The sequence below is a fragment of the Bos javanicus genome, chromosome 16 (genome assembly GCF_032452875.1).
Source record: "Bos javanicus breed banteng chromosome 16, ARS-OSU_banteng_1.0, whole genome shotgun sequence".
Classification (NCBI taxonomy): domain Eukaryota; kingdom Metazoa; phylum Chordata; class Mammalia; order Artiodactyla; family Bovidae; genus Bos; species Bos javanicus.
In genome coordinates, this window is record NC_083883.1 from 40,610,808 (window position 1) to 40,629,825 (window position 19,018).

Below are 19,018 nucleotides of genomic sequence, written 5' to 3' on the forward strand. Positions count from 1 at the left end.
GTGTCCCACAATCTGTTCTCTTAGAGCAGACATTAGCAAGAGGAAGTCCTGGGTCATAGTTAGCTGCCTTTCCATTTCACCTGGAGGTGTGCTCCTGTCTGATTTATTCCTGGGCATGTTCACTTATTCATGTCCTTGAATTCCTGCTTGAGACACTGCCCCCTACAGGTGCTATGAAAGGCTGCAAGCAGGATAAGGCGTAATCTCAGGTCATGGGAAGTTTATAATGTTGTTCAGATGATAAACTATGTATACATGCCTTAAACTTTGAAAAATGATGCAAGGATTAAGTTATTCAAGAGGGTCATGGAGAAGTAAGGCATTTCAGTTCCTGGGAAGGAGAAACTATGGGCATCCCCCATTTAGCTGACTCAGACGCCACCAGAGCCATTTTTGCCTGAAGCCACTTGGGAACCAAGCACAGCAGAGTCCATTGTGGGAGGCATGCGTCACGATTTTAGAAAGTTCAGAAGCAGTTTTTGCTTTTGTTCTCTAAGAAATTCATGCTATGTAGCCCTCAAAAAGGAGAGATACTTTACTTCTTGTGCTTAGATAGACAAAATCCTTCTTTTTTATCTTTTCATCAATAAGATCAAATGACCCTAAATGCAATTACATGTAAATTAAATTTTAAAACAGTTATATTTTAAGACTTTACCTATATCTAATAAGTAGAACTTATGGTATAAATTGCATATCCTTTTTATGCAAATAACTGTCCTTGTAGGCAAATATAATTAATTCCCCTAAAAGTATCAGTCTTTGATTTTTTTCGAGTTTTTTATTTTTTTAAATTTGGGTCCACCTAACTAATTAGGCTGGGCTTCAGTTGTACCCTTTTCAAAGATGACAATTTGGAATAGCATGGTTAGATGTGCTTAGTGTCTGCACCCACTGCCATGTTCATGAGCAAGCTTCTCTAAACAAGTAGTTATTCTTCTGGTGATGACTAACAAAAAAAACTACTGTGGTATAATATCTCAGTCTTTACAAAATAAACCTAAAACCAATTTGACCCATGCTTGAATCTGATTTCCAAAGGTATCAAAGAATTTCCACAACCATTTCTTCATCTTTCTTAAGATAGTTTTTCCCAGCACTTTCTCTTTTTTACTCTGACTTCATCTGGCAAGTGAAATGAATTGCTAAGAAAGCAAGGACAAAATCATTTATTATGTCTTCAGACAGTTTTCAAAGCATGGGACCAGCAGCATTAGCATAATCTAGGAACTTACTAGAAATGTCTCACCCCTATAGAAAGTCTGTGGGACCTAGAAACCTCTGTTTTAGCAAACCCTCCAGGGAGTTCTGATGTACAGTCTAATTTCAGAGACATACCCTTAGAACATGCCCATGTGACTGCCCTATAGAAAAAATGCCGGCCTGGGAGTCCTGATATTTTGGTTTAAGTAAGGAAAGGATGGAGCCTGAGCTACATAGGCCTAGGCTGGCTCACAAACTTATCAGATAGATAAATCTCACTTTCCATCCTGAAGAGAAATACAGGCAGGGGCAGAAAGACCAAGCCATGTCAGTAATTGGTGTTACGATGCACCCCTGTTAAGATCAGTCACGCATTGTGAATACTCAGAACCAGCTAACCCAGAGAAGAGCAAATGAAGATTTAGTTCTCCCATTCTTAGAAAAGAATCAAATGAGACAATCAGAGAATTGATTCATTCTTCTCTCTTATTAGTGTAGCCAGTTTCTCCCCCACCATGCCACCCACCCCTTATGAACATTCGACTTTCTTACAAAATTTGTCATTGTCCAAAATAATGCACCCGGCCCATCCCTGCAGCTACAAATGCAACTTGAAGTATTACATCTTTCCCTTTGATTTGGAAGCAGAAACATGGCTCTTCTATCGTAACCATAAACCGCCCACACACCACACAGTGTTTCAATAAACACTAAGTGATGCAAGATGCTCCATTTCAATATAATGGGTAATTTAATGAAGCCCATCTCTGTGCAAAGTAATGGAGAAAAATCTGGTACAAAACAAATAACTCTGCTTGGCCCAAAACAAACTGTCTTATGAGGTGAATATCTTTGGAAACTCTTTGAATGGTTAGGAACTGGACCAATGAAATGAACTTTAACAGTAAACCTTAAATGTTTTTCTGGTGTTGAAGTTGGCAAACATCTTAGCATTACTTATTAAGAAAATTCACACTGAACAACTTGATGCTCCTCTTAGATTGTTTCCCTTACTAGATTATCAAGGGGTTATTGTTTAGAAATAAAATGGTGCTTATTTCTTCCAGAAGGCTTGACCAGCTCTTCAGGATTTTTAATTACTAAGTACATGTATGAGTTATTTTAACTTAAAACTAGGCATATTTTAAAGATGTCATAATTTTTTTAAGAGACCATGATGGAAATTTGATCTTTCTTCTTTTTCAATCATTAATTCACCACACAGGGTTCAGTGCCTATTTAGTGCCCTAGGGACTCCCTTAAAGTGCTCGTAATGGATAGGTTCTGCTGATTTATTTATTTGAAAAAAAAAAATAGCATGAGCCAAAGACAAAGCTGAATTCTGGGATATGGTGATGAACAAGACAAACAAAAGACCTGGCACATAACAGAAAGTTGTATTTTTTTAGTTTCCTGCCTTGCCTTCTTTCTGCAATTGCCTATTATCGTTGACTTTGTCTCGTTGCATCAACACAGCCCAAAGATTGGAGAGGAGATTAAGGAGAGGTTGCTGTGCCATCAGAGTATTTCAATCTTTCTATTCTCTGTCTCTATCATTGAGTCCATCCCTTCCACCTCCCCACTTAATTTCTAGTTTCTTTAACCCCATTATAGACCTACATTCTCCTATGATTTTCAAATTTTATATGCCATGATTAAAATCATATTTGCCCCTGCTTTAACCACATTATTGTATTTTCAAGCTCTGAGCCTGAATTACAAAATTTTGCCTCATTTTTTCCACTTAAAATGGGGTGCTGTAGTAAAACCACTTGCATACTTGTTTTAGCCCATTTGTATTCCACTATGAATAGATTTGAGTTTTTAAAAATTATGGAGCATAATACAGACCACATAGTACATGCTCAATAAATTATACATGCAGTGCATAACTGGAAAGCATGTTACAGATCATCTAGTCTGAGTCTCCTGTGTCATAGATGAGAACACTAAGGCTTAGAGAAGTTTAGTGACTAATGATTACACAAATTGGCAGTTGGAGCTAAAATACACATCTTTCAACTTCTGTGTAAACGTGCTGTCTCAAATATAAACCTCTGACAAATGCTTCAAAAAAAGTTGCATTTCTGGCCTCGCTGGACCCACTCTCCTTGAGCTAGTCTATACTCTAGCCTGTCTGAACATCTTTGTGTAGGTACTTTTCAGTCATTCACTTGTTTGTCTGCTATTTAATAAATATTTATTCACTGTCTTCTAATCACATTATACTGAATACTGAATATATGTAATAAATACAGAATATGTGGTCTCTGCACTCAAGAAGTTTGCTGTCTACCGGAGAACACAGGCCATAAGCTAGTAAATACATAATGGCAAACAGTTAAGTGCTATGAAATGCATAAAACCATGAGGTGGTGAGGAGTGGTGGTTGGAAATTATCCGATGGTCAGGAAGTGCTGGGCTATGACATTTAAGCCAAGAACCAAAGAATCAGAAGAGAACTCAGTTGCATTCCTTTCTGTCTTGGCTACAACACTTAGTCCAAGCTATCACATATGCATGGAACAGTTTCTAGCCCACCATGCTACACTGTATTCTGCCCCTCGCTGCATTTGTCATTTCAAGTCTACTTTTTTCAAATAAAATTGCCTAATTAAGTCCATCCCATTATTGAGCCTTCTGATGGAGTTTTGCTTTTTCAGGTTCAAATTCTGGCCAACTTTCTCACTCCTCCTATAACTGCTAAAATGCTAAGAATATATTTCTATACGTTATGTGACTATCAAACTCCCCGAGGAAGGGCCTGTGATTTAGTATTTATTCCAAACATCTACTAAACAGTTAAGCAGTCAAATATCCTGTAGGTAGAGTTTCTAAGAGTCTAAATCCTACACGCCATTGTAGCTGTTGTTTTGGCTTTTTTTTTTGCTAGAACAGTGATTTATTTTTTTAAAATACCTTAGTATAATGTAAAGATCAGTGGCTATCAAAAGTATTCATAAGTTGTTTCTTCTGGGAGTAACTTTCATTTATTCATTTGTCAAACGTTCAATGAATGAATGACAATCTCTGACCTAGACACCACAAGAAAGTGAAGATGACTAAGACATAGTCCATTTCTGGTCAGTGGCAATAAATATATAAACCTAATTCTAGAAATACATTGGGATGCTAGAGAAGCATCAAGATAGGAAAACGTAGGTCAGAGAAACTTCACCAAGGTGGGTGTGGAGGGAGGAATGCAGTTCTAGCAGATAAACAAAAGAATCAGAAGAGAACTCTGATTGAGGACATCATTGAGAGCAGCTCCATGCTAAACACTCTATGAAACACCTCAAGTGGACATGACCTCTGGCTTCTGGCAAGTTCACATCAAAGGAGAAAATGGCTGGGTTCAAAGCCAGGATGTAAGTCAAACATATAACCCTGTCAAATGAAAATGAGCCATATGCTAGTGAAAGGGCAGGTGTTTTTGCGTTGTCATAAGCAAAAAGGAAATAACAGGAGGATTTTTCCCAGCCAGGAAATTGCCCAAACATTTCTAGTGGTCACACTACCCCGTAGCCTTTTGCGGGAAAAGGACTTACTTGTTTACCCAAATTAAACAGCTAGTAGGAATTGGTTTAGTTCCGTACTGTGCATATAAGGTATCTGTAGTTACACTTTGAAAAACTGAGTGCTGCTTAAGTGATAAGACTTAGTGTAAGAGGTTAAACTGGCATGCACCTTCCCAAGAAAAAACCTTTCTTCCACAGTTCCTTGGATATTTGTCAAGCACTGGAGGCAAAAGAAACTCCACTAAGATCTGAGTTTGCACTCAAGCGGTTGGTACTTTTACCATTAACCAACGATACCTCTTTTGTTTTGATTTTTCCTTGACCATCTAATTTTATCTTATAGCTCTGTAATTTTTAACATTGCATAACCATTTTCTTTAGCTTTTCTAACTTCACTCCTTCATCCTGAGAAAGAGTATTTGATTGGATCAATTTTGTGTGTCCAATAAAGAAGAAAACTTAATGACATGACAGTAATTCCAGAAAGGGGGCGGGAGGGCTCTTTCTGAAAAATATAAATGGAAGAGTTTTATCAAGAAGAAAAGTTTCAATTTGCAGAATTTGTTGAATCTTACTGGCTATAAACATTACCCTCTGAGATATGATGTGTAAAGTCAAGTACACACATAAAAAGCTGATTAATGCATTTAGGATAAATGTATGGGTTCAATGAATAAAGAGTATTAGTTGGTATAAAGCTGAAGATTCTCAGATACAGTAATATTTCATTATATGAAGTTTGTTTATTTAGAAACCTCAGCTGTTAGAAACACCATTACCAATCAGAAAGTGAGTAATACTGTTACTAAAAATAAGACTTTTAGGACCCAAAATAGAAGCCAGAGCTCATGCAATTTACTCAGAGACTCACCCTGAGCCTGTTTATGCTTATTGTAGAGAACTCTAGGAACCTTGATTTTCTGATTTTCTAGTACCCAGTAAATTAGAAGTAAAATATAGAATATATTGGAGAAAGCTACTGCTGAGGGCAATGAGAAGTGATAATTAACATCCTGACAGGGGGAAAAAAAGAGGAAGAACATTACATAAAGGGAAGAAAAATTCAAACCCCTTTAGTCTCTGAGGCCTAAATACCTTACTAGTTGCTGAAGTGGGCATACTCTACTGGCTGAGAAATATGCAGTGTATTTCTGATGGCTTTTATTTTTTTTTTCAGATGGCTTTTAAATGATTTAATATTTTTATTAGTATTGGGAGGGAGGACTTCAGTTTTTAGAAAGATTTGCATATGAAAAATATCTCATTTTCATTAAAAAATGCTGGGTGAGTGAAAAGTGACAGTATTAAGTTATTCCAGATGGCAACCATTCCTGCTAGCCTGTTTGTGCATGAGCATGTGCGGGATGGCTCTTTCTCAGTATCTTCGGGATAACCTTCTAGTAGTTACTCTACTTGTTTCTTTACCTTTCTTTTTCTCTCTTTCTAGCCGGAGACCACCCCCATCACCAACTCGTCCCACTATAATCCGTCCACTAGAATCCTCCCTGTTAGACTAAACGAAGTGTCTGGCATGGCAGTTAATCACTAATGAATTTTACGAAAGCAAAATATTTGGTAACTGTTGCAGTAAATCATGAGTAGTCGCATGTATGGACATCAGTAGGCAAGTAACCAGTTTGACTAATGCATTCATCACTCACCTTCATTGCTCATGGTATGTCAAACTTTTGGGGTTTGACTGTTGAAAACTGCTGACTCTTTAAGGTTTTGTATGTTGTATCGACCAAAGTAGGTTGTATAGCCGCCCTCTGCTTTGTGGACCATTGGCCTACCCTGGCATATATTTGAAATTGCTTTGACAGGTTTCCCACATTACCTACCAGAGAGCCCATTCAGTGTAATTTTTAAGAGATAAGAGATAGTGGGCTTAGACCTAAATGATATACTTATTTTCCTGCATTCTGTTTTGACTGATGAAAATTATATTGTCTATTATAAATGTTTCTGCCTACTCCAGGATTACCTGTTTAGAGCCTCTCTCCTTCCTCTTTATTTCATAAAACTGATAGGGAGTAATTTTTAAAATTAAGATTCCTTAAAAATAAAACTTTTCCAGAAGCACAAAGTTGTTTGCAAAGGAAAAGTTAATGCATTGCTTGCTCTAGAAGGCTTCTCATGCCAGTGTGTTTTTGCTTCGTGCTAGAAGCATATTCAACAGTGAATCAAAGCTTGCTTTTTGGTAGTCAGTCAGTAAATTTGGCTAGTTAGTTTCAGAGTTTAAGGAAGAAGTAAAATATCACATCTCAAGAAGTGTCTGGACAAATGTAATTTCTTTATTCACTTATGTATTTACCTCCTCAGATTACAGTGAAGGCTAGCATAGAAAATATTTAATTTTTTATATTGATCTGATTTTAGGCATGACTGACTACACTTTGACACTAATTCCATTTGATTTATTTAGTTAGAGCAAAAATATGTCTCTCTTTCCATGCTAATATGTAATTCCCTAATGCAAAAATTTAGCCTACCTTTGAAACAGGTTAATGTAACTTTTTATCCATTCTAGGTTTCCTTAATAAATCCTGAGCCTTATTATAGGATAGCCATATTTAAAAAATGGGACCTGGCATGGAAAAAAAAGATGCCCCGGGTTAAGAGCGGAGCTCATTCTCCTGCAGTCAAACAACTTGAGGGTCTCTTTCCAGGTCCTTCCAGAAAATAGTTAAGACATCGAGATTTAAAGCAAATCGGCAAATTCTAACATTTCTAAAATTTACAAGTGCAGCTTAGCCTGGGGGTTAATAGTTCAGTCTCGAGGCGGACTTTTGGACTACCTAGGAGTAGATGATTAGCATGTAGGAAATGGCCAGAAGCCAACTGGAATTTTGTCTGCTAACTGTCCCCAGACAGCAGACCAAATATTCACTGCCTATTTGTGTCCCATGACACCATTTCATGTTCTGCAGAAGTAAATCAGGTTAGCCAACTGAAATGTCTCCCTTTGAAAGCAGCAAACATGATTTGTACATTACCTTAACTTTAATTTCCTGTGTAGTTTATACCCAAAGCAGATACCCGTAAAGTATGAAGTAAAAACGTTTAACCGTTATTAAAAAGAGAACTTGCCAAGTTGAATGGTGTTGTTTTGAACTTATTCTAAAGGGTTAAAACTAGGCCACTCAGGCAAAAACCAGAGAATACAAGATTTACAAAAAGAGCCCTTCAACTTTTAAATTACAAGTGATTGTATAAAGAACTACACCCTAAATCGCCACCCTAAATCTTCTCATATCTTATGTTTTCTCCTGGAAAAATGTTAACTCTTTGTGAATGGAACAGAGGTACAAGATACATACCGTATTTTTAAAACAGCATTGCAGCTGAGTGGAAATATGTTAAGTAAAAGGAATAGTCTACAGTGAGATCTTTTCAGAAAATTTCCTCTTTTTAGGATTCCCTTTGCTTCTTCCTTTGAATTCTCTAAAATAGGCATCTAATGGATTATATACTTCAGGGTTTGGCTTTGTGCTATATGTGGTTTTACGTTTTTCTATATTTCAAAAGTTTCCTTTGGTTAAAGGAAAATATTGTGGATAACCACTGGTGTGTTCTTAGATCAGCACAAACCATGTCAAAGAAAATTGGAGATTTGTTTTCCAAGTTTCTTTGCACTGGTTTTATGCAGTCATAAACAGTGGCATTTGTCACCTTTGGCTTTTGCTCTGGGTTTATAACCCCACAGTTTCCTTGTCTCAGCTGTCTCATCTTGTGTGTGCCTTTTTGTTTTATTTTACTTCTAAGCTATTTCTAATAGAACCCAGCCTCTCTCCTGGAATTTCAGCATCATGTTGGAAAATATTTTCACTTTACTGCAGTACTGTGTCATGTGATCAGTATTAATCCCATTTCCCAAAGGGTTTGCATCCTGTTAAAAGGAGATGTCAATTTAAGTGAAGTCACAAGCTCTAGGATGTGCAGAGTTTAGAGGACAGCGTTCATATCAGGTCTTTAGATGGGAATGTCACTTACTGAGCTTTCTAAGTATTCCCCATACGCTTCAGGTCTTTCGTGTAACTGCCCCCTGATTCCTCCAATGTTGCCTGAACAACAGATGCAGCTCCATCATGTCTAGTATAATAAAACATACAGTGATTTTAGGATTTTGAAAAATAAACTGTGTGTTTATTTGATGGGTCAATCTATTTTATTGTCACATGCTAAATCTTGCATGCTTATTGACTAATTGGACCTGCCATCAACTCAGTTGTGGACAGATGATTGAAATAGTATTGATTTAGAACAGATATATTACATTTTCAGATGTCATCTACCAAAATGACTCCTTGAATATTGCTTCTAGCTGTAGTCTGTAACATAGAAGAGCAGTAGGGTCTGTTTAATTAGCAAATTGCCTACTTGTTCAGATAATAACATTGTTCCAAAACATGATAATAAAACCAAGTTCCTGTGATATAACTATAAGCCTTCTGACTTTAGAATTAAAGAGTAGTCATATATATTCATTTTATGACTTTTTAGTATAGACTGTAGCCATAATTCTCAAGTATGAAATGGGACCTAATACCAGTATGTGACAAATGTTGATGTTTCTGTGTACACACATACTTTCTATGCATGTGTCTCTATACAGACTATGTGTATAGTATATACATAGTAAATTTGTGTAAGTACATGTATTTTGTGCCCTTTTGGGCAAGTAGGTTTAAAATTACTTGTTAAAATGCCACGAGCATGAATGTGATTGTATGTGTATCGTGTATATATGTATATGTATGGGTGTAAATATGTATACATGTGCTTTGTATGTGTGAGTATGAATTATTTTTTAAACTATGCTAATACAGGAGTTAGCCTTAGAGTATCTGCCATAATACGTGATAATAGTGGTTCATTTCCCAAACATACATGAGATGTACAAAATTTTTTTGTATTGTATTCATTCTGAGAGGCACAAGGCTCAGAATTTCCATGACAACATGGTAGAATAACATCTGCAGGCAAAAAAAATAATAATAATTTACAGACATTTACATCTAAATTCACAACATTGCTCTTAAAGAAGAAATTATCTTTGCCAATATAGCTAGCTCATAGTAAGTGTAAGATCTGTAAACCTACCTTTAAGATCGCTGATAGAGTTATAAAAATTATTCTTAGATTGCTGAGCTGAATCTTTTAAAGCTAAGTTGGTCTATATAGTCATCTTTATCTCTATTGTAAATGTCAAAATTTTAGAGGGATCTAGCAGTATAATAATACAAGTAGTGGATTTTTCTGAGTAAATTGCTTAAAATGCAGGGAAGAAGTTATGTAATACCTCAAAGGCAAGTCATCCATTCACTTTTTCAGGTAGACGTTTTTCATTTGTCGGACAGTATAATTATTTGAAATTGACAGGAATCTCCTTAACGTTGAGAATAAAGCTTAAATAGTAGGTCTTTGAACTATGGAACTCGATGAAAGAAGATAATATTTGAGACTCAAGCCATGAGTTTTATATTGTTTCACCAAGAGGGCTGAAAGCTATGAACTCAGAGTTTAATGTGAATGAGGCTGTTGATAGTTTCCAAGAAACAGTTATTGGTTCACTAGATCGCTCATTCCTTTCTCAAAAGCTCAAGTGTGTCTTTTAGATAATCTTCAGTCATCCTGTCTAGTTGGTATGTTTAACATTATGTGGTGTTCTGTATTGTGAAATTTTAAGATTTTGAAGCATATGTTGTATATGCATTGCTATCTGTATATATGTGTAAGAATGTTGGTATATATGAGAACAAAAGACAGGGAACTCAAGGAAGAATCTCCTGTTTGTCTTAAGACCTGTTCATACTGGTATGTTGGTGAGACTTCTCACCTGTCTGGGCTTCCCTGGTGGCTCAGACAGTAAAGAACCCGACAGCAATATGGGAGACCTGGGTTGGGAAGATCCCCTGGAGAAGGGAATGGCAACCCACTCCAGTATTCTTGCCTGGAGAATTCCATGGACAGAGAAATCTGGCAGGCTTCAGTCCATGGGGTCGCAAAGAGTCAGACATGACTGAGCGACTTTCACACACACACACACACACACACACACATACACACTCACCTCTCTGGTCTGAGGTTTTACACATGGCTCAGCTCAAGGCTTCATTTCTTTTTTTATTTTTACCCTCTGATTTCTTAATGTAATGTTTTTTAAATTACTGTAAAATTATTCTGTCTAATCTCTTGCATTGTCTATTGTCAATTTGATAAAAATGATCCTTCCCAATCAGAAATTCCACCATTACTTGATTTGTTTAATTTCATATGTATAGCCTTTGTTTTGCTTACCTATGTTTCTTTTCTCTCCCTTTTCAAAATCAAACTTGTTTTTTTTTGCTTTTTTATATTAAGAAGGAGTGTACAGAAGCAAAATCTTGCCTTTTATGTCAATTCTTTATTTGAGCCAGAATACTTTCCACTGTCAGAATCCTGAAAAAGCATTTTTCAGGATTTCTTAATGCTGATATATATGGATGGACTCTGTGAATGGACATTTTGAAGCAACTTCCTTTAAATCCTGTATCATTCTAGAAGGTCATGTGTACCTGTTGTGAAAATGTGAAGCTGTACTACTGAACCTGAAATAAATGATAACATTTGAAGGACTCCCTCTTCCTCATTCTTGTATATATTTGAGTCATGTCTTTGCTTATCGGTAAGATCTGACTTGTAAATACTTAGAACTCTTTTTAATCCAATTGTCCCAGAATTACCAGTATGGAGAATGATAGCATTTGACATTAGTGTCATTAATTTGGGGAAGAATGAGATTTTTAAAGGGAGCAAGTTGAACAAATCAAAGGCAGGAGAGTGGGAAACATTTTTACTGACTTGAAGTCATTGTTTTACTAAGTTAAAGAAGGACACAAACCTTCGGCTGCTGGAGCGTGCAAAGTGACACTTGCCAGGAAGCACCGCGACACTTAGCTATTGAAAAGGAAGTGATTCTGAAAATCTAGGTCTACAGAAGGCATTTCTTACAGAAAGTAATTGAGCTTCTGACTCAACAGTTGACCTCCATTGTTTACTCATGGTGTGTTGATGGGAGAAGTTACCACTTTTCATTTCCCCGGTAGTAAGAAAATGGAAGAGTGTTCAGTAGTTACACATGTCCTTATCCCAGCTGAATTTCCAGAGAATAGAGACAGACTCTTTGTAAGAAGGGAATGGGAGGGGAGAAATTTTGATTTACTTTCCCTTTGTATTTAGGATAGACTCCTTGTGGAAAGATGAATTGGAAAGACTGTTGGGTTAATTCACACTTTCCTGTTGTAATTTCTTTCTCATGTCTATACATGTTCTGTGAGAGGATCCATTAGTGTCTTCAGAGGAAGCCTCTTAATGGAAGAGAGAGTCAGGATGTGAATCCTGCTGTGCCCTTGTGTTGTGCAAGCCTTACTGCATGATTCTTATTCAGAATTGTTCCTGACAGAAATACCCAAACCGAAGGACCTTATTGTAACTGTTTGGCAGATTTCCATTTGTATTTTTAAAATAGTTCTGACATCAATGTAAATATCTGCCCAATTAGTTTTCAAGATTCTTGTTTTTCTGCTGGAATCTTTAAATCTAATCCTGAGAAGTACTCATTTCATCACACACCTGACATTGCCCCTTTTAAGACCATTTCTTGGAGTTCTTTCACACTGAGGCAGCCTGATACTTAGTGCATGCAAGAGATGTTGGCTAAAACTACAACTTTAATTGGAGTTTCCCAAAGTCCACTCCATGAGATTTTAATGTTTTACACATTCATACACCAAGACCCTCTCGATTAAATATACTTGGGAAAAGATGACTAAAAATTAAAGGTTTATTTACTAGAAGACTCTACAGAAGCTCTCATATCAGATTACAGGGCTAGTGTCTCCATGTTTCTCACATTTATTTTAACATCAATGCTTTGTTCATAGAGCATCTATGAACTATACTACAGGACTAGTGTTCTGAGGTACATGCCTTAGGAAGCACTGTTTTAGTGGCTTTAGGCCAGGTTCAGTTCAGTTCAGTCGCTCAGTTGTGTCCGACTCTTTGCAACCCCATGAACCGCAGCACACCAGGCCTCTGTATCCATCACCAAATGCCAGAGTCTACCCAAACCCATGTCCATTGAGTCCGTGATGCCATCCAACCATCTCATCCTCTGCCGTCCCCTTCTCCTCCTGCCCTCAATCTTTCCCATCATCAGGGTCTTCTCAAATGAGTCAGCTCTTCGCCTCAGGCAAATGCATTGAGTGAGATTATCCCAGTACAGACCATCACTAACACAAAGTTGGGTGGTAAAATGTCATCGTAACCAGAGATCCCAATTTAGGACCATCCTCCTGGTATTCTGGTGCTTTGTCACAGTGGGGTCTGAGACCCAACCAGGTAGGTCACATAGGAGCAGGAGACCTGAAAGCAGATAGCGACAGACATGCCATGAGTCCTAGGGAGCCTTGTGGAGAACTCAGAACGTTTTCAATATGACTTTGACTCTCTCACTCCAAAGTGAGAGAAAATACTGAAGGCTTGGGAAAGTGAAACAAGAAAGGCAATAAGAACAGGCCTTCTTCTCAATGCTTCTCTGATGATCTCCACTTTTAAGTCAACTTAGATCTCTCCCTTCACAAGAATACACTGGGAGTCATGTAATTACCTGAGAAAGGTATACTGAGCCGAGTCCCAGTATTTTCAGCAAATGCCTTCAAGCATTTCAGCATTGGGTTAAGTAACATAGAGCAGCAGTCCACAGCCTTTTTGGTTCCAGGGATTGGTTTCCTGGAAGACAATTTTTCCACTCCTTTGAATTAATTACATTACCCCTAATGCTTGTGAAGGGAGAGATCAAAGTTGACTTAAAAGTGGAGATCATCAGAGAAACATTGAGAACACCTGTTCTTACTGCCTTTCTTGTCTCACTTTCCCAAGCCGTCAGGCTCACCCACTTCTCAGGGATGTGAAGTTATCTAAGTGATGGGCAAAGGAAACAAGCAGAGCATGTTTTGTGAGATTGTAACAGAAGAGAACAAAGTTATAAGGAAGGCCTTTCCAGGGCTCTTGCCAGAGGAATGTCACCATAAGAACAGATTGCAGCATTGAGGCAGATCCAAGAGAATGTGGGTAATTCATCATTCTTAGGAATAATGGGGTCTTTTATGTATATATGAATTATGCCCATGTTCCACACACAGGTTTTCCTGCCCCTCTACTTCCTGTTTTGGCCAAACGATTCTCTGAAGTTATTTTCAGAAAACTTAAGGAGGTATAACCTGAAATGATCATCTTGACTAGGGAGAATTTGCTTGTACAGTGAATGCTGGCATGATGAGCTTTCAAAAGTGCTAGCAACTCAGTATCCCCACTCAGTAGTCCAAACTCAATACTTCAAGTTTCAACTGTTAGAAGTGGCAACAATAGAAAGTTCCTTTGTTGCCCTTCATATAAAAAGCCCCAGTATTTTCAGCAAATGCCTTCAAGCATTTCAGCATTGTGTTAAGTAACACAGAGCAGCAGTCCTCAGCCTTTTTGGCTCCAGGGATGGGTTTCGTGGAAGACAGTTTTTCCACTGACCAGGGCAGAGGTTCAGGGGGTGGGGATGATTTCAGGATGATTCAAATGCATTACATTTATTGTGCACTTTATTTCTAATTATTATTACTTCAGCTCAGTCTCAGATCATCAGTCATTATATCCCCAGAGGTTGGAAATCCCTGATATAGAAAATTCTGGAAAAAGTAAAAAAAAAAAAATTGCCAAGATCCATAATAGAAGTAGCTCTGAGCCAATGTATGGTGTCATCACCAAGGATGTGTTTTTGGCAACAAGTAGAAAGTTAGATACAGGATGAGTGAAGAGGAAAGAAAAGAGCTAAGGGGATAAATGTATACACATTTCTCCGGTGGTTGAAGCAAACATTCTAGCTGTTCATGAAATATATTCCAAGACATAAAGCTTCTGACCCTGTTTCTGGACTAGAACACCAAACTCAAACAGGAAGGCGCTTTGGCATATGCTGACAAAATGTCCCTTCAGCACTGTGGACTTGCTGTTCAGTTTAATGGCTCACCTCCCCACCCTGCTGAGGTCATTAAAGTGTTCTAAAGCCCCTTCAGAACTCAAAAATAGTTTCTGTTTGCTGGGCAGGTGATAAATCTCACCAAGCCTGACAGGAATTTAATTACACTTTCTTCACAAAAACACTAGGGATACCCATTACCTGGATCTCTAAAGCTAAAGGCTTGCAGACCCCCCACAGTTGAAAGGTTAGGGACCCATAATAAGTTCTTCATCATATAAATGGATGGGAGGCCTCCTTAAGTGCAGCCAGCTTAAATTGGACCAAAGAAAAATTGGTCTTGGACTTTAGGAAAGGTAAGATCATTTTTCACTGTTGCTAAGAAATACCCCCTTCAGCTTGGCTGCATTAACATTTTATAGAAGATGAAAAAGAAGTTTGTTTTTGTTTTTGTTTTTTTGTAGACCTCCTTGCTCCACTCACTGAAGTGTTACAGAAGTAAGATGGAAGTGAGTATGTTGTTGAACACCTGGACGAGTAGCCAAAAAGAAGTCCCACAGGGAGCGGGGTACTGAACTAACCTCGCAGTTGTATGGCTTGCTGTAATGTTGAGCTCATTACCAGTTGAGTTAGAAGGAGGAAATTAAACATAGACTTTTGCAGGAAACCCATGGGAAAGCTTCCTGGCCTGCTGTTGTCCTACTTACAGAGCTGCGCCTTGCTGTGTAGCCTTTACTGCATCTTCTCTACCAGCCCATCATCCAGAGGCTGACGTCAAAACTAACCACTTCTCTGGACCCTTCTTTCACAACCAGTGAACCTGACAAGATGCAAGCCAGGCTAGGGATACAGAGAAAGAGCCAGCAAACCAAATTTCACTTACCCTGGACCCAGTTCAGAATAAATCAGAGCTTCAGTTGCACCTAACTCAGAGTCAAAGAGAAATTTTACAAAATCCTCACGTCACCATGAACCAGATGTAGCCTCCAAGTTTGCCTGGGCCTAGAAAGGCTATCACATCAGGATTTTCACCTGCAGGAAATTCTCATTTACCAACCCTTTTCTCCAAGATTGACCCCTGATATTTTCCACCTTGTGATTACATTGCTCATCTGATCTCTCGCTGCCTTCTACTGTCCCTCAGCTTAAAAAAAATTTCCCCTGTCATACTGCTCTATCAACTCCCTCTCCCCCTATGGAGATTTCACAACATTTATTGAAATCTTTGAAAATAACTGAATGTCACAAAATCAGGGTTGGGAAACAAATACTCAAGTTATAAAGGTATGTGGCTCTGGTACTATTTCCAGTTTTCCTGAATATGATTGCATGAATATCATTCCATGGTACAAAATAATATGGGTTTGGAGTAGGCTCAAATGTCTCATACCTAGCACATGACTGGTAGCCAGGAAACATCCCAGGAGCTGCTTACTATGCCACGTGATCTCTCATTTCCCTTGCATGTCTGCATGTTTTTTGTCTGATTTAAATTTGATTTTTGTGGGATTATTTTTGCATGCTCTTATTTGGATTTGTTTTCTGGTTTAAACATTGTTTTCTTCCTCCGCATCTGTGTTTTTCTTTTTATTATTTTGTTTTGTTTTCACTAGGCGACCCCCTCCTGCAGTTCCTGGACGACCATCCTAACCCCCATCATTCATCTCCTTTTGTGTCCAACAACATGTCTGTCTGTGGTATTTAAAAGCCTTTCATTTGCACTGTATGTCATATGTACAGAAAAACTTCTATTTTTGATCCATGTCTATAATAAAAACAAAGTTTATTCTATATAAAAAATGAAATGTGTTCTGTTTCTTTTTCTAAAGAAGATCCAAGTTAAAATAGGAGTTTGTTTCAACTAAAACCAGGTATGGTGAAAAATACATAATTTGACCTGCAAAGGAGCTTCAATTGAAAATGACTGATTTTAAGTTCTTAAAGCATTGTGATTTAGGATGATATTTGGTGGACAATAGTAATCGATCTTCAGTTGAAATGTCTGTCCAATAGAAGAGTGAAAGATGAAGCAAAAATCCTGGGTGTCTAGAAAAGACACAGAGAACCGAATAAATTCAGTCTGCTCCCAGGAATCTCATTAATAATTATTATTGCACCAAGACATTTTGCACTAAGACATTTTGGAGGAGGAAAAGGGGACAACAGAGGATGAGATGGTTGGATGGCATCACCGACTCAATGGACATGAGTTTGAGCAAGCTCCTGGAGCTGGTGATGGACCATGCTGCGATTCATGGGGTCACAAAGAGTCAGACACAACTGAGCGACTGGACTGAACTGAAGCAACTGAACTGAACTGAACTGAAAAAATGAAGACATTTTTTCCTATTTTCATTGTTTTTTAGGTGATAAAGTACATAAGATTATGTTAGATTATGGGAGAAATTTTTGGTCTGAAACATGTAAACCTCATATATTCTATTTGGCAAGTTCAGGGGAAAAAACACATCATTCGAGTAAAAGTACAAGGCAAAGAAATGTTGCCACATTGAGAAGATTACTAATGATGTCAGTAAAGTACTGGAAGAACAAAATCTTTATGAGTTTTCAGGAAGAGAACTTTTTTTATACCTTAATCCTCAAATGATAATTTCAACTCTGAAATTTTAAGCTATCATTAAAAACTAATCCCAAAGACTTACCCAAATAAAATGATTATTATTAACACACTATTGACCAGGAGATTTTTGTAGAAACTAATGTCTGTGGCTGGTGATTTGTTATATAAATGACTGTTGAAATACTCAGGACAATAATGCTTGTGTAACAAAAGATGAATTAATATGTCTGTGGTCAATAAGTTGTTAAGGTAACATAGTTTATCCTGCCAAATATGTGATCTGAAGCCTTCCACTAAAGGCTTGAGATTTAATTCAGAGTTTTCCTTTTGAATATTTATTTGGTCTATGTTCGAGTTTTAAAGGATCTCCTCTTGGATCACTTCTCCATGTGCCTTGCTTTAGCACATGAAGAAAGAAACTACAGGATGGGAAAGTAAAACACTGTTGATCAGGACTCGGTGTTCCACTCACTTCCTGGCTGACCTAGACAAGCACTGGCAAGGAGAGGCAGCTCAGATGTGGGCAAGAACCACCTCGGTACAGCAACGAGGACCCTCACTACCAATGTCCTTTCTCTGGGCCATAAAAATCTTTTTCAAGCACTACATGCTCCTCCCCAAAATGCAAAACCAGCTTATCTCTCAGGTGAAAATTTTCATCTTGCATGTTAATACATCACTGTGTATTTGCATCACAGGTCCAGTGACTGAGAGTTAGAAGCGCTGGTGACTAAGGAAATTCAAAGACACCAAAGCAGAGGGTCAACCAAAGCTCAACTTTACCTCCAAGTGACTGAACTGATGCAGACTACCACACAGCTTGCAGTCTGTTGCCCTTCCTTTCACCTTCAGTCTAGACATTTTAACTTTTTAAATCAGTATTCTTATCGTGTAACATTCTCATTTGATAGCATTCTCATCCCAACAGACCCAGAGTTCCTGGGTTATATCATACCACCTCCCCAAATACAAACAGAGGTTGTCAACAGGAAGGAAAACCTCAATTCATTTCTTTTTTTAAGTGTTTGGTATTTTTCCACCCTCTGAAATTTGAACTTGTTTCTATGTGCAATGTTATACCATTTAGATGTTTAAAACTTAGATTGATCTGATGACCATGAGAACATAAAGCTGAAGTCGTAGTTGAATGAAATGATTCCGTGGCAATCCTAATCCATCTCTTCAACCAACAGGTATGGCCCCATCCTCACATTAGACTGGTGAGAAGAAAGGGGACTGACGGGATGGGGTGGTGGGGGTGGGAAGAAGCCTGGAGTAAAATTAAACTATTCAGAGGTTTGTTCATATTTCTTTATTGTTCCTACCATTTCTGTGTTTTATAGTATACCCTTGCTCAGCTCTCCCTCCCTCCTCACCCCTCAATATTGGATAGAGAGCTGAAGAAGTACAGTTCTTCAGAGTTGAATCAGGATCTTTGGGAGAAATAAACTATTATATTTTTAATACATATTCTTAAGTATTCCCATCCCTTTATATATCAAACATTCCTTGAATTTATAAGAATGTCCTAGTTACTGGGAATACCAGATACATTAATAGGATAAAAGTAGCGGACAAAATAGGGAAATAAGAAATTCTAATATAAGCTATGACAGGAAAAACTTTTGGACTTTTTTCCAGGGAGAACTGTTACTGACTTCCATGCTAAAGCAACTATTTGAGTCCTAGAATCAGATTATCCACTTG

The 19,018-nt window shown here is 37.8% G+C and overlaps 1 protein-coding gene across 8 annotated transcripts in view; it reads left to right on the top strand.

Moving 5' to 3' along the window:
* DNM3 (dynamin 3) overlaps positions 1-16,821 on the top strand; it is a 643,632-nt gene extending 626,811 nt beyond the window's left edge. For 5 of the 8 annotated variants that reach the window (XM_061382636.1, XM_061382625.1, XM_061382627.1 and 2 more), the window contains one exon: positions 6,169-11,339. In XM_061382636.1, the coding sequence (XP_061238620.1) occupies positions 6,169-6,238 (70 nt within the window). In that variant the 3' untranslated portion in view covers positions 6,239-11,339. Of the gene's footprint in view, positions 1-6,168; positions 11,340-15,194 lie in introns of those variants that run through there. The other 3 variants (XM_061382635.1, XM_061382633.1, XM_061382630.1) reach the window with 3 other exon arrangements.
* Positions 16,822-19,018: the final 2,197 nt, after the last annotated feature.